The sequence below is a fragment of the Mugil cephalus genome, chromosome 21 (assembly GCF_022458985.1).
Source record: "Mugil cephalus isolate CIBA_MC_2020 chromosome 21, CIBA_Mcephalus_1.1, whole genome shotgun sequence".
NCBI lineage: Eukaryota > Metazoa > Chordata > Actinopteri > Mugiliformes > Mugilidae > Mugil > Mugil cephalus.
The window spans coordinates 5,132,759-5,147,397 of NC_061790.1; the positions used below are offsets into that span (position 1 = coordinate 5,132,759).

The 14,639-nt window shown below is 42.9% G+C and overlaps 1 protein-coding gene across 1 annotated transcript in view; it reads left to right on the forward strand.

Moving 5' to 3' along the window:
• The window catches only part of ezrb (ezrin b), a 29,481-nt gene that overhangs the window by 5,728 nt on the left and 9,114 nt on the right, over positions 1–14,639 (forward strand). The window contains exons 3-8 of the mRNA XM_047573717.1: positions 2,311–2,394; positions 7,573–7,668; positions 9,611–9,885; positions 10,717–10,800; positions 10,933–11,079; positions 14,371–14,467. Of these exons, the coding sequence (XP_047429673.1) occupies positions 2,311–2,394; positions 7,573–7,668; positions 9,611–9,885; positions 10,717–10,800; positions 10,933–11,079; positions 14,371–14,467 (783 nt within the window). The remainder of the gene's footprint in view (positions 1–2,310; positions 2,395–7,572; positions 7,669–9,610; positions 9,886–10,716; positions 10,801–10,932; positions 11,080–14,370; positions 14,468–14,639) is intronic.

The window sequence follows — 14,639 nt, forward strand, 5'->3', positions numbered from 1 at the left end:
CAGCAGCGGAAAGATACCCTTGAATTTTAGTGAATTGTTGGGGTGATAGGGGGGAAAGGACTTTGGTTTAACAAGTCTCAAATTTGAGGCAACAATCAATGTGAACGTCTGATACAGCTGGTTGACCTACGACACAAACACACTTTCCAAACATTTACTATAAAGACTTTGGTTCCTGCCACCAAATTTGCTGATAGTGGGCTTAGAGAGCTGGATGGACCCTAAGAAACCTGTGGCGATTTGTTTTAAATGTAAAATCGATTCATTTCATCAGTACTTTGGTCTGGTTTTTCCCTTTGTTACCATAGTGATTGTGTTACATGTTATTGTTTCTTGGTTACCAAAGCTTTGTACCTTCCTTCGAGAGTGCAAAGTGTGTCATTATGACAACACGTCAGCTTTGGTAACTTGTGCTCATTCGGCTGAAACCGTTGCATCAGCTATTAGAGTAATGACTTGTGAAGCCGAGCTTGAAAGAGTTAATATGAACTGCTGCGCTTTCCCCTGACTGAAGTTGCTCATTGTGGAACTCTGGGTCGTTGCCCGCTATATTTTTAGCTTATGTGTCATGTTTTCTTTACCGCTGTGAATGGCCTCAGTTTATTGTGAGTTACCGTTGGAGGACTTAGTTTGAGATCAGATATCACTCACTCAGTGGTTTTCTGTTGGCCTGTCTGCTCCGCACATTCACATATTCCATTCTCTTGGCCGGCCAGGGTGTGTTTTTCTAGGTGCTGCGTCTGTGACTGTTGTAAAAATAGGCCGTGATGTAGTGAAAAGCATCCCAAACGGTCAGAGATGCAGAACCTTCTTTTTAAACAAGGGAAATCTGAAGTAATAAAACTTAGTGGAGCTGTTTCTGATCACTTCTGGTGCAGCTTTGGGAGGGTTTTCAGTAGTCTGGCACCACTAGGATGTGGTGGGTGATAGCTAGGGGCTGCTGGGGCTCTGCAGCTGAAAGGGGAGCTTTGTTTTGCTGTGTAAAGTAAATGCAGTGTTTCCCCTCCTTCCTCTGCTTTTTAGCTGCAACCTAAAGCTGGTATGGATTGCCTAATTGGGCGGCTGACTCCAAAACCTTCAAATTGTGCACACATGTGCCCCTACAGAACTAGAGCTGGAAATCCTTTTTGGCTCATTATTTTGTTGGTGAAGTAAAATCTGCCTCATTGCTGCATGGTTGAATAAATGGGGCATCTTGAATATCCACTGTCTAGACGACTGTGTCCCTACAATATCCTGGACAGCGCTGAGGCGAGGTGCTTCCCGTCCAATGCTGTGATTGGATTTGTCTCCTCTGCAGTATTTACGTCCGTCCTTTAGTTAGCCCAACCTGGACGACTTCGATTGAACCAACGAGTCACCAGGCTGGTCACTACCTCACCCTAGACATCTGCTTTCCAGTGAATTTGCTTAGACTCACAAAGGCCCAGGGATGAAAGATGTCACTGGAGGCTTCTGTCACCGGCCTTTCTCCCTCTTTCACTGTGCGCCTCTTTGTATCACTTTCACTAAACATTAATATGTTCCGTCAATACCACGTGTCTTTTCATAACCCCCTCACAAAAATACCAGATACTTTTGACATTACGGCCACAGAAGGTGCATTCAGTACGTGCGTTACTTCAAAGCAGCCATTGTTGCGTGGCCTTTGTGTGAAATTCATGTTGCTGATTACTAACAGAACCTACAATACGGAATATTGTTTCTCCCCATTGTGGGACACAGTTGACGTCAGTTTTCATTATCCCATGTAGCACGCCAGTCGTACTGTTTGCGATGATTTTGAAATTGCACATTAATCACTGGGGTGTATCCCCGTGAGTGGTCATTTAATTCTCTAACCAGGCTTTAGTTGGAAGGAACTCCTCTTTCTTTTTGTATGCACAGGTCATTCTGATCAGTCATTAACCAGAGATCTGAATGAATGTGAATGGCAATCTAAACCCTGCAGAACAACATCCACCGTAGCTCAAAGGAGCTTGTGGTCCACATCCCTCTTATGTTGCATAAGCGGAAATGTATTATTCCCTTTTATTTCGTTGCAAATTTGTAGCAATCACTGAATATTTCAGCCTATAACGCCTCAGATTTTGCAGCAGAGGTCACTTCAGCAAGTCTGCCTGTCTGTCTCTGAGAAAGAAGAGCAGCAGCTGTTTACTCTGCAAATACAGCCTCTCGCCAAACAGACACAAAAACACACACCAAAGCTGTGCACTACAGTCGTCCAGTATGCTTTAACTTGTGAGAACCACTCTGTTGCCCCGGGTCAGCGTTTGAACTCATTCGTTTTTTTTTCATGTTTTTCCACAGGTCAATGTTCGCGTCACCACTGTGGACGCTGAGTTGGAGTTTGCCATCCAGCCCAGCACCACCGGCAAGCAGCTGTTTGACCAGGTAGGGTCCATACCAGTCACTGCATCAGTTTGGGATATAAATAAATATTTATTAATTATACTTATTAATTATTTAAAAAGCGTCTGGGATTAGGTTTAGTCAGTTTAAGTGAAAACATCCATTCAAACCATCATGTATTGGGGGTATTGATAAAAGCATGGATGCACAGACAAGAAGAAGTCATTTTGTTGGGTCAATAGCTTCACATTTTGGGTGTGATGCTTTTGTGACAGAGTTGGATGAAAACACTGATTTGTTATCTTAGCTTATCATAGAGACTGGAAACATTCTACCAGCATTATTTTTTTCTTTCTGAGCTACATGTTTTCAGCAGCTAATCAGAGGAGACATCAGTAATTGTTTTGCACAGATTAAATTATTTGTTAATGAGCTGTAAAGTCACTGATAGGCAGACTGGATTAGTTTTTGACATAGCTAGCCTAACTGTTTTCCCCCGATTCCCAGGATTTATGCTAAGCTAAGCTAGTTGTGAACTGCTGCGTTCAGCAAATATTTAGCATTTTTAGAAAATAAGCACATTTGCCAACATGTCAGACTATTTGAATAGCACTTCAAAGGAAGTATGTCACCATGAAAGCATGCCATTGATAGCGTGTAATTATAATCACTTTCAGTTCTCAGAAAATCAAAGAGTAAATTCGAATAAATAAACTGACAGTGTTTCTAAAAATCGGTGACGTAACAATATAGCCTGCTTTTATACTTTTTCTATACTGCGATAAATTTAAAACACAAACGGCAGCCTGTGTTGTCATGTGACTTACCTGGACTGAAGTCCGCGCTCATTATCATCCCCCAAATCTCTTTCCATTCATGACATCCAGGTCTAAAAATGTATCTCCTCCAGACCAGATTACAGGAAGCTTTTGGCTTCAGCAGTCAGTCGCAGCTTCCCCCCTGGTTAGGTTCAGAGACCGGTTAATGGTTTTCTGTGTTGAAAAATTACAGCTTAACATAACTGAAGTGAACAAACAGGCATTTGTCAGGTTAATGGTTGGTGATTCAAAAAGTCGGAAATGTGGCCTCTGCTGCAATTCACACAGTCTCAGTGAAGTGTGAAAGGTGTGGCCACAATAAAGAACACATGTCCTTGTGGTAACCATAGAACCGGGGTTATAGTCATAACTTTGTGTTGTATGGGATGCTGTTTGTTTACTTTTGATTTATTGAAAAGTGATTGTCTTTCTGGTGTTTGGCACTATTCTTGACTCAGTTTGACCTTAAATTGATTATTGTACAGTCTGTCTTCAGGTATTTGTTCAGCGTTGAAGATACTGTGTTATTTTGTTCTGTCAAAGCGAAAATGGTTATGTAACATTGCTTTTGGTTCCGCTTGATGGTCACGGACTTACCAGAGAAATCTCTTTTCAATTTGCATTTTCCACTTGTTGTACGGGGCTATTGTGAAGCCGAGTGTAGCTAAGATCCAAATGTAGATGACATAGCATTAGTATGAGCTCCTCAGCACCGGGGGAGGAAGGGCATTGTTTTAACCACTTCCTGTATAACTCGTTTTTCAATAGCAAATGTAGCCAACTCTGTTTGTGTATTATAGTTGCATGTCAGGGGATTCACCTATTAACTCAGCCGCACCATACAGAACAGTTCTAGTCATTTGAATACAATCAGGGTAAATCACCTAGAACAAAATCAGATACATTTAGACATGGTTATATTTAGATGTTACTGGCTGGTGCGCTGCTCGCTCTTTCTCCTAGATGGCCAAGTGGAAACTTTTACCAGCAAGGTTAAAGAAGAGAATAGCTAAAGACCCCGATGTTTCCCTTTGACATCTTTCTATTTATAGGTGCTGGTGAATTCCCCCGCCTGCTTGTTAGAATGGCTCTCAGTGGGGAGTGCCACAGATAATCACCCGCTTCCCGTGATAGTGTCAGACACAGTTCAGCGCACTATTTTATTTATTTTTTATTTTTTTAGCTGCAATCATTACTCATGTGAGCGCGAGAAACCGTCTGCTTGTCTGAAGTCAGTCCACGGTGAGCTGTCCCAGAGGTGTGTCAGCTGCTTGATTTAGTTTTTCAAAAACCGGTGGCCTTGGTAAAAATCAGCTCCGGAAAGAGAAGTTCGCTCACGGACTGTTTGACAAGTTCCCTGGAAATGCTGAGTAACACCAGTGAGCTCATTCTCCGGCAGAGCGTGAGGCCTGGCGTGGCCTCTGTGGTCAACGCTGATCATAGCCTTAGTCGCTGTCATGCTGCTCTTAAAGAGGAACGCCTGCCACTCCCCTACACACCCTCGCTCAGTTTCACTTCTATCTGAATCTGCTAGAAAGAAAAAAGAAAGAAAGAAAGAAAGAAAGAAAGAAAGAAAGAAAGAAAGAAAGAAAGAAATCACAGCTGCTGCAGTTTACAGTAGTTAGTTTAGTTACATCTGTCTCTAGTTTCTTCAGTTGCAGCTTCGTAGAACTGGTTTGGATTGGGTAAGAAGTGGAGCGGAAAAGATGATTGATGTCGGACACAACTATTCAACAATGTGCTGAACCGAGTCCAAGTCTAAGTAATGTGGCTGACAGGTGCTGGAAGCAAAATGTGAAACTAGTTCATGCAGACTTCCAGCCCAACATGTCAAAGTGACATTCAGAAACGTGCGCCTTAATGGCATCTTTACGGTAGCAGCACGACTCTTAGATGTTAGTCTAAAAACCGGCCCACAGTCTGATAGTAACAGACTTATTTCCCAAGTCCTTAAGAGCTTTTAACACACACTCCTTCATCTTTGTGCTGGTCGGTCCCTGTTTGGGGCCCGATTGCGTGGACCCCTCCCTTCCCCTCCTCAGTCACCGGAGGACTCCGAGTTATTCAGCCCAGAGGATGCAGTGAGTAATGCTGTTTCAACCCAGTGGCATTCCTCTCACTCACCGCAGGGCCCGAGCTCCCATAAAGCAGGAGGAGAAACTCTCGCTCTCCGGCTGCAGACTTAATTTAAACCCCTCCGATGGGGCTGCAACCTCTTTGCTCGTCGACCTAAAAACAGAGCCAAGTTATCGTTTTAGCTTCTGCAAATGTTTTACATGTTTTTTAATCATTGCCAGGATGACGCAAACTTCTGACCGTGACAGCTCACACGGTTTTGTTTTGCATAGGTGTGGGTTTATTTTTCCAAAGGTGTTAAAAGGTTTAAATACGATTTAGACGTTAGTTGGATTACTTTTTTGTGTGTGTGTGTGTGTGTGTGTGTGTGTGTGTGTGGAAATGTTGCACTGCTTTTGTTCTTGGTTTCCTTTTTTTTGCGCAGTTTCACTTGACAGCACTTGACCTACTGTAAGCTATTGCAGCTTTACAAGGAGCTAATCTAATGGGGTAAATAGGGCAATAAGGAAATTAAATTGCATTCCGTGTGATAGTAAAAACACAGCGTTATCAGGTTTTAAATGCGTGTTGATAAACTTTCAGGCAGCTTGAGTGTTTTGATTGCAGTGTTTTCTTTCCAGTGATCTTATTCGGTGCTACAGCAAGTCTCTGGAGGTCTTGATGTACATTGGCACAAACTAGCAACCCATTAAAGTCAAGGCAACCTGCCCAGCCCCACCTGCTGTGAAGTCGGTTTACTAAACCCCGCGTCCCCACATTTAATCCTCCTCTAATGAACTGTATTATTTGCTGGGTCCTTTTGCTCACCGGGTGTTCATAGCATATACCGCGCGGTACTGAATGAAGCTAGCACGGGAAAAATGGCGACAAGGTTTAAAGACAAGTTGTTCTTTTAGGTATGTGCGTTCCTGTTCTGTTTCTCTGCCTCTGTGGATGCCAAAGGAAAGAAAAAAAAAAACACCATGAAAGGGCTGATTGTTTTCTGAGGCCTTATGAGTTTCACTACAGGTGAGATGCAGCCTCTCATTTCAGGTCTCCTCCAGCGCTTGTTGTTGTTCCTCTAAATACAGTCCATCAGAAGAATCAGAGCCATTCATCTTTACTCCCACTGCTCTCGGCCTGTCCTGTATTTTGTGTCGCGGCCACCATGAAAGTGGTGGTGTGATTTTAATTTTAACCTTGGCTAAAGCTTATCACTGGAAACGGGCTCGGCTAGAGAGCATGTATGTTGACTCTAACTTCTCCCAGGCAACACAGCGCCTCACCTGGTGACTGGGTGGGGAATTCAAAAGAGGCACCGGCGGAGATACTCCAATGTAATGACACATTAAAAGAAAAAAAAAAAAACATATTTCCTAGACTGTGCTGTTGGAAAACTTCTCTGCAGGCTGTAAAGAGCCTCTGACCGTTGAGGTTTCCAGTGGAAAAACGTCCTCCTGCAGCAGAAGTGATTATTCCAGAGCTATAACTGGCTTTTCACTCTCTGGATAAAAAATATCAGTAAGTGTTGCCAGCGTGGTTGAAATTAAAACCTAGTATTCATCATATGCCTTTTAGAGGATTATAACAAGGCCTTCTCCCGCGCTCCATCCAGCCTCGTCAGCCAGACAGGATGCTGGTCACGCCTTATAAAGTATCACTCATCTCTGATCAGACAACTGTATGGCTTTTTTTTACATTTGTCCAGTAATTTGTCACTTTCACCACGATTGTTTGGAAGTAGTAACCATTAGATCACGTCCTGCACCAGAGACGTTAAACATATTTAAGAGTGCGCTGTTTGTTTTCTCCTGGCAGTAGCTGACTGCATTAACCTTTGCAAACTTCATACTCGGGCCTGGGAATGTGTAACACAATGAGGGTGGTCTGGTACCTGAGTATGCCGCCATAAGGGTAGATTCTTCGGACCTTGGCAGAGCGTGAAAAAAAGCCTTCAGAAGCCGTTTCACAACTCCTTGCTCTGCTGGGAGAAATAAACAATCGTGATTCAGTTTCATTTATTAGCAAAAAAAAAATGACCTCATTTGTTTTCTTGACGTGTGAAAGCAGGATCTGTTTCTCTTCGGGTTACGTCACCTCGTATTGTGTTTTCCTGATGACTGCGTATTTCTTGTCTCGTCTTGATTCGTGCAAAGCAAATTAATCCCCCAGTTTCTCTTGTTCCAGCCAATTATGAGGATTTTCCCCCCTCTCGTCATTATATATCAAAGTAAACTGAGTTCGTTGACATTTAAAGACGACGCCTTGCGCTCTGGGGAAGTTGAGAGCACACATTTATTATATTAACCGGCACACTGTGTAATAATCTTTGCTTCTTTCTGTGCAGGTGGTAAAAACCATCGGGGTACGGGAGGTCTGGTACTTCGGACTTCAGTACGTGGACGGCAAAAACTACAGCACATGGCTGAAACTGGACAAAAAGGTAACTAGTAGGAGATTAAAAGATTTATTTTGTTTGACTTATGATAACTCTGCTTACTTTTTATTGTTTTTATGGAACAACATGTCCAGCATGTCGTAACACTGGTCATGAGTGGATCATTTCAGGTTTTCTAAGAACACCATTATTACGTACATGCAAGTATGTCCCAAGTTCAAGCTCTGGATTTGCGACACCGCTCCCTGCGCACTGATACCCAGTAATAGAGAAGGAATGTATTGTTTTGAGGGCATGATATGATCAGAGCTCCATTGTTGACCTTTCAGTCAATCAGTAGCCACCATAATACAGCATGTGCATACTCACATGCGGTGTGGTTTCCACTTCCGATCGGAGCAGCCTGAAAGCCCTGCCCAGTTTCAGGGGTTCAGAGCTCTGCGTTATCTGCTGGAGGTGGATTATTTGACAAAGAGTACGACCTCTTTGTGAACCATTGCTGCCGCAGTTTTGAGTAAACACAAGTTACCTGGGCTACGCTGACTGTTATTCATAAGTTGAGCAAAAGCAAATCGAGCTTTTGGAAATGAAATCTGACCAGCAAATAACCAGAAAAGATCAGTGGTTGCTTCTGAAACTCAAACTGTAGGTGGTCGGATTGCATTGTGGGAAATGTAGTTGTCAGGGTTTGAAACAAAACCGCAAAATATAAAATATGAAAGTCTTGCTAAGCTATCTAGAAAAACTTTCCTCCATAACCCGCAGAGGAAACGGTTCGAGAAAGAGTAACGCTCAGCAGCAAACTGTAAAACTGTGTGCTGACACAACGCTGCAGCTCGTCAGCACAATGCAAATGCTCGGACTGGAATATTCCCGGCCCCATTCTCTCCATCAAGACCGCTTGGTTCCTGTTTTGAAATCAGAGGAAGAGGTGCATTGTGTAAACACAAAATGTAACCGAGAGTCTATAGAGTGCGTTTCCATTAACTGAGAGGTTAGATCCCCCTTTGGTAAGGCCAGTACAGTCCAGAACTTCCTGTTATATAAAGTTGTAAAATATCGGATTTGCACTGCTGATTCGTGCAGGTTTTGTAGATAATAGAGATTAAGAGGGGAAAACTCAGATCAGTTTCTATTCCTCATTTTGGGAAAAAATGAATCACTAGCTCTAGCTGCAAACCTTCGAACGGAGCTTGGCCTCTTCTGAGTCATGGGCATGAGTGGGTCTACAGTTTATTCTTTCTAGATGCTTGTGAATTGTACTCTTTAGATAAGAATGAAAGAGCCCTCAGGGTGTGCCCTCTCGACTTTGTCATTTGATTCTTCATTTCCATTCCTCTTCCTGCGCACTGGATTGTTAACCCGACAGCCAGTAAGAGTGGTCTGGTCGCCTTGAAGTTTTCCATTTGCCTGGGGGCCGAAATGCTGCGGGACACAATAAAGAGTAAAAAAAAAAAAAAAAAAAAAAGTCCCGAGATGTTCACTGACATCTTGACAAAGGCCGACTGTCGGCTTGGTGAACGGAGCAGCTCATGTCGGAGTTGGAGTAACATTTTGAACAGTCAGTGAAATCACACAGAAAAGAGAGAAGACATGCGAGTAGATGGTGGGAGGGAGAATCTTCAGGTCAACCAGAGACGTGGACAAGAAAAATGTATGTTTTTCCTGGCAAGAAATTACAGACAGACGCATCCACAGGCAGCCCCGTGCAGCCCATGCATCGTCCCTCCCCCACTTGCAGAGTGCGTGTAGCCAGAAGCTGCAAAATACTTGTACTCTACCTTTTTTATTTTGCATGCAATAAGAGTGTTAAACAAATGTTTATGTTTTTGGTTAATTTGAGACATTTGTTATCATTGTGTCACTTTTATCATGTAAATGCAGGGTGAAAAAAGCCGTATCGGCTCAGAAACACTGCCGGCGGCACGTGTCACACAGTGTTACTCATTATCTGACACACATCAACTAACTTTCATTTCATCTCCAGGTGTCGTCCCAGGATGTGAAGAAGGAGAACCCACTGCAGTTCAAGTTCCGGGCCAAGTTCTTCCCGGAGGACGTCGCCGAGGAGCTGATCCAGGACATCACCCAGAAGCTCTTCTTCCTGCAGGTGAAGGAGAGCATCCTGAGCGACGAGGTCTACTGCCCACCAGAGACGGCCGTGCTGCTGGCCTCATACTCCGTCCAGGCCAAGTTCGCCGACTACAACAAAGAAATCCACCGACCTGGATACCTGCTGTCTGAACGCCTGCTGCCACACAGGTGAGATTTTGACTGAACTAGGTCAAAAGACAAGACGCTAAGCAGGAAGGAACTATTAGTTTAAAGGCTCTGTCATAACATGTCATTGTTGCAAGGTAATTATTAAATTTAAAAATAAATATATATGTATTTTAGAGGAGGAAGGAAAGATGTCTTAAAGACTTGGGGAAAAAATGATCTCATCAGCAGTACTGGTTGAACCTGCTGCAAAGAAAATCACTATCTCCGCCCAGAGAAACAAAGGATGAGGATGCAGCTCTGTGTAATAACAATTATCTCTTAATGATGATGAGTCAAAGACAGATACATGTACATATGTATGTGTGTGTGTGTGAGCTATCCATAATAGATGAGCTCTCTGGCTGAAGAATGAGAAGATAAATTACTTCAATTACCGTGACATGTGCTACAAAGCACAGTCAAGTGTCCCAATACATCATCAAAGCAGCTAATAACCACATGTGGAAGAGTTTAAATGTCGTAAGTGTTGCGTGTCTCAGGTGACAGATCGGCAGAAACCACCTTTTTTTTAAATTTTTTTTGTGCGATTGTAAAATAAACATCGTCGCCTTGATTCCAAATTCCAGTGTACAACTCGACTGTGTTCACAACAACAAAACCACAATGCTGATCTGCAGCATTCAAGGGAATCACGACGCCACAAGGAAACGACTGCATTACCAAAACAAAATTACCCTTTTTACACATGGCGCTTACATGAAAAGGGAGTCCGTAGTTTTACATAACAGGTTGTCCTGCGGCGTCCTGTCAGTGGTTTGTGTTTACGGGGATGTAGCCGACCACTGTGCTTTTCTTTCTCTGTGGCTGTAGAGTCTTGGAGCAGCACAAGTTATCCAGAGAACAGTGGGAGGAGAGGATCCAGGTGTGGCACGAGGAGCACCGTGGGATGCTGAAGTGAGTTATTGCGAAAATAAACAAACAAGTAAAAAAAAAAAAAACTGCTTTTACTTAATCCTCTATTGTTAGCTGGAATCAGAAATATTGACCCTGCCTTTTATTTCCTCTAATCTCTGTTTGTTCTTTCAGGGAGGACGCCATGCTGGAGTATCTGAAGATCGCCCAGGACCTGGAGATGTACGGAGTCAACTACTTCGAGATTAAGAATAAGAAAGGAACAGAGCTGTGGCTGGGCGTGGACGCGCTCGGACTCAACATTTACGAGAAGGACGACAAGTAAGCGAGCGCTGCTTTCTGACCGACCCTTGAACTGAACGGCTTTTCTCTCCCGAGTCTGTTCTGGCTTTTATTTTCCTGCGTGTTGCTGACTGCCGCCCGTCGACACGGAGCTAAACTGGCTGAGCCAGGTCCACGTCTTCACTCAGTCGCTGCTCCTGTTTCTGAGAAGACACTATGACGAGAATAACAATGAAGAACATGGAGGGTTTTAGAAATTCAAAATCAGTAGTTGGATTCAGCTTCTGAAGTCTGTGTTGCCCTCAGGTTAGAATGAATTAGTTTTGAGGTTTTTTAGACTCAGATCTGTCAGTGTGGTTTACAATCAAAATCCTTATGTGTTGAGGTGAATTAACATTTTGGGGGGGGTGGAATTAGTATTATCTTGGCCATTTAATATGAGCTCTTGCACATCTTGTGTTCACACAGAACTGGTTCAGTCACTTAATGAACCTGGTTTGACAGTCAGTCAGAAAAGCGACAGAAAACGCTCCATTTTCCATGATCCTGGAATGAGCGGTTACAGGGAGACCTACTTTCTGAGCTATGTGAAGCTGTGTTTCCAGTATCCCCGTCTGGCTTCACTTGTGACTCCTTTGTTTATAGGCCAGGGTAGTTTAGGAGATAATAACCTCGTATTTGCTGAAATGAGTTCTGTGATCTCCCGTGGCCTCGTCTGTGCGCGTGTGTGTGTGTGTGTCTGGGGTTACTGGAGTGAAGTGCGCTGGGTTAAAGCAGCACTTCATCCCAGGTGACTTACCTTTCAGTCACTGACCCCGTCCTGGAAACGCTGCCCGCCCGGCTCTGGCTGGACTGAGTTGCTCAGTCACAGTTTGAGCCTCTTCCCATAATAAAAGTGGGCACTAGCAGTGTGGTCCACTCTGTAGAAACAAACGAATACAACGGCGGGGTAATGACAAACTTTAATTGAACCTTTACAGGCTGAATCTTTGGTCTAAATCATTTAATTACTGAAGCTGCTGTTGTGTTGAAGTTCATGCAGCTTTTAATTTTTTATTTTTTTTAAACTCCACTGGGCCCCGAATGCTCCAACGAGAGCGAGAACACACAGGCCCTTGTGTGAGTGTGTCTCTTTATGTGGATCAGCAACGAAAATGCCTCTCCTCCACGGTGCCCTCTGCTGTAACCATGACTACGCCGACTGGTTTTTCAAGCTGTGCGGCACTTAAGAATTTGAGGTGAATCTACAGTGCTGTCTCTCCAATGAGGGCAGCCGGCCCACAATGCAACAGTGCAGCCAAGACTTCACCAGGAAGCTGGTTTAACTCCTTAGTGTCCGGCTGCTCCTCAGAGTGGCTCAATTGAAGAGATTTGTTTTGGGTTTTTTTACCTTCTTGAGCCAAGGTTTTGCTGTTAGAAGCGAAATCAAGCACACGCCCAACAGATTAGTTCACTTTAATGTCGGCTGTATAAAGAAATATATTCTAAAACATCACAAACATGTGTATCTGCAATGTTTTTGACACACTGGTTTAGAGCTGAGATACTTAGTTAATCTATGAATCAACTTTAATCCGTTAGAATAATGGAAACTAGTGTCAGATTCATTGAAAATGTCAATTTTCAAGTTGAAAAATCAACATTTTCCTCGGTTAAGTCTAATAATAGGTGTTAACTGTTGCTTTAAAATAATTATAAGTACGTTTTTGGAACGTTAGTTGTGTGAGAGTAGCAATTTAAAGACATCACTTTAGATAATGATGATTAATGGGCTTCTTCAAATCGTAATTGTTTTCCGACAGGTTTTTTTTTTTTCATAAATCTTTGAAGACAAACTAATGAAACCTGTCTATTTGCCTTTTAATCTCTTTGGAATTATTTTCGGTTAGCTTCCTCTGCCATTAATTCATTTATAAAGCATGAGTCAATAAACCAAAAGAATCCTCACTGAAGTGTTCAATAGATAACTTCCACATTCCAATTCCTCCAGCATGTGTCCGTCGTGCACTGAAATACCAGTTTAGGGAGTACAGTTTCACAGTCGAGTTTCGCTGCGAGCAGGACGGCTGCTTTATCCAGATTACAGCACTATCAGCTCGGCCGTGTTTGCAGTGCTACGCTGTATTGTGTTGAATGAGATTGGCACCCGTTCTGTTTGTCTGCTACGAGCGAGCGGTGAGCCGCGCCCCAGATCCATCCTCGCACTGAGGCGTAGAAATCAAAGCCGGTGCGTGACCTGTGATGAATGGCTTCAAATAGTTTGGTGCTCGGTTAAAGCTACACTATCCTTAAATTATCGGTTTAATTAATGTTATTAACGATTAATCTGCAAAAATACACTTAGCTAAAGGTGCTTCACAAGAACAACTTACTGAAATACATTTACGTACACAATAAAATCACCAAAATTAAAATTGACACTAAATAAACCCACAGGCTGCTTATAAAGAAGACAAAATTAGACCCACTTGTAAAATCTTAGTCTTCTTAGTTGGTGCAAAGGCAGCAGCTTGGCTACGACAGGAAGAGACACTTGTCTCAGTAGTCAGAGCCCCGTAAATTAGTAATGAAACTTAAGAATCAGTTCTAGAGGAGACCACATGCCAGAGTAAATATGATTAAAGTAAAGAGTACTGCTACAATGCAGTAAGGACAAAACCACAACAAACGTGGTGCAAATCCTACAGTCGCACTTCAAGATTAAAGTTTAAATTGTTTATGATGAAAGCCGAGCATCGAGTCCAGAGTTCCTTTAGAATTAAGCCTATTTTAGGATGAGCACCAGTTACTTTAAACATTGCAGGCCGTTGCAACAGATTATTATGTTGCCACAAGTAATGACAGTTCATTAAAATATTCTGTGATAAATTAATCAGCCATAACATTATGATCGGCAGCACTGGTCAACTGAATAACACTTGTTATTATCTTGGTATTTATGGTACTCGTCAGTGGAATAGTGGAGTACGTATTAGGAAACAAGTGAACATTTTGTTCTCAACGTTGATGTTTTAGAAGCAGAAAAAAATGGAGGAAAAGTGTAAGAATTTGAGGCACTTTGATAATGGATCAAAATTATAATGGTTAGATTACCGGGTCAGAGCATCTACAAAACTGCAGCTCCTGTGGGGTGTTCCCAGTCTCCATCAAAAGTGGTGAAAGGAAGGAAAAGACGTGAACTTAGGCTCAATGGGGCATGTTCAGCCACAGCAGCCCTTCAGAGCATGCTCATAACATCGTGGCTGATATAAGAAGATGATGCTATGACATTTAAGTTATCGTGTGGAACTCATATCACAGTTAAGTGTTCATGTTCTCTCTCTCCCTCAGACTGACCCCAAAGATCGGCTTCCCCTGGAGCGAGATCAGAAACATTTCCTTCAACGATAAGAAGTTCATCATCAAACCCATTGACAAGAAATCCCCAGTGAGTAAATCCTCATCTCAGCTTTCACGCACGCACATGTTTCACACATTTACCATCTTGTTCTTAATGAAATTAAACACGCTTAGTTGAATCTAAAGCTCTCTGCCTCCCTCCCGTTTTACCTGAGGTTTCATGTTACATCAGGAGGAGGTGGAGGAGGAGAGAAAGAACC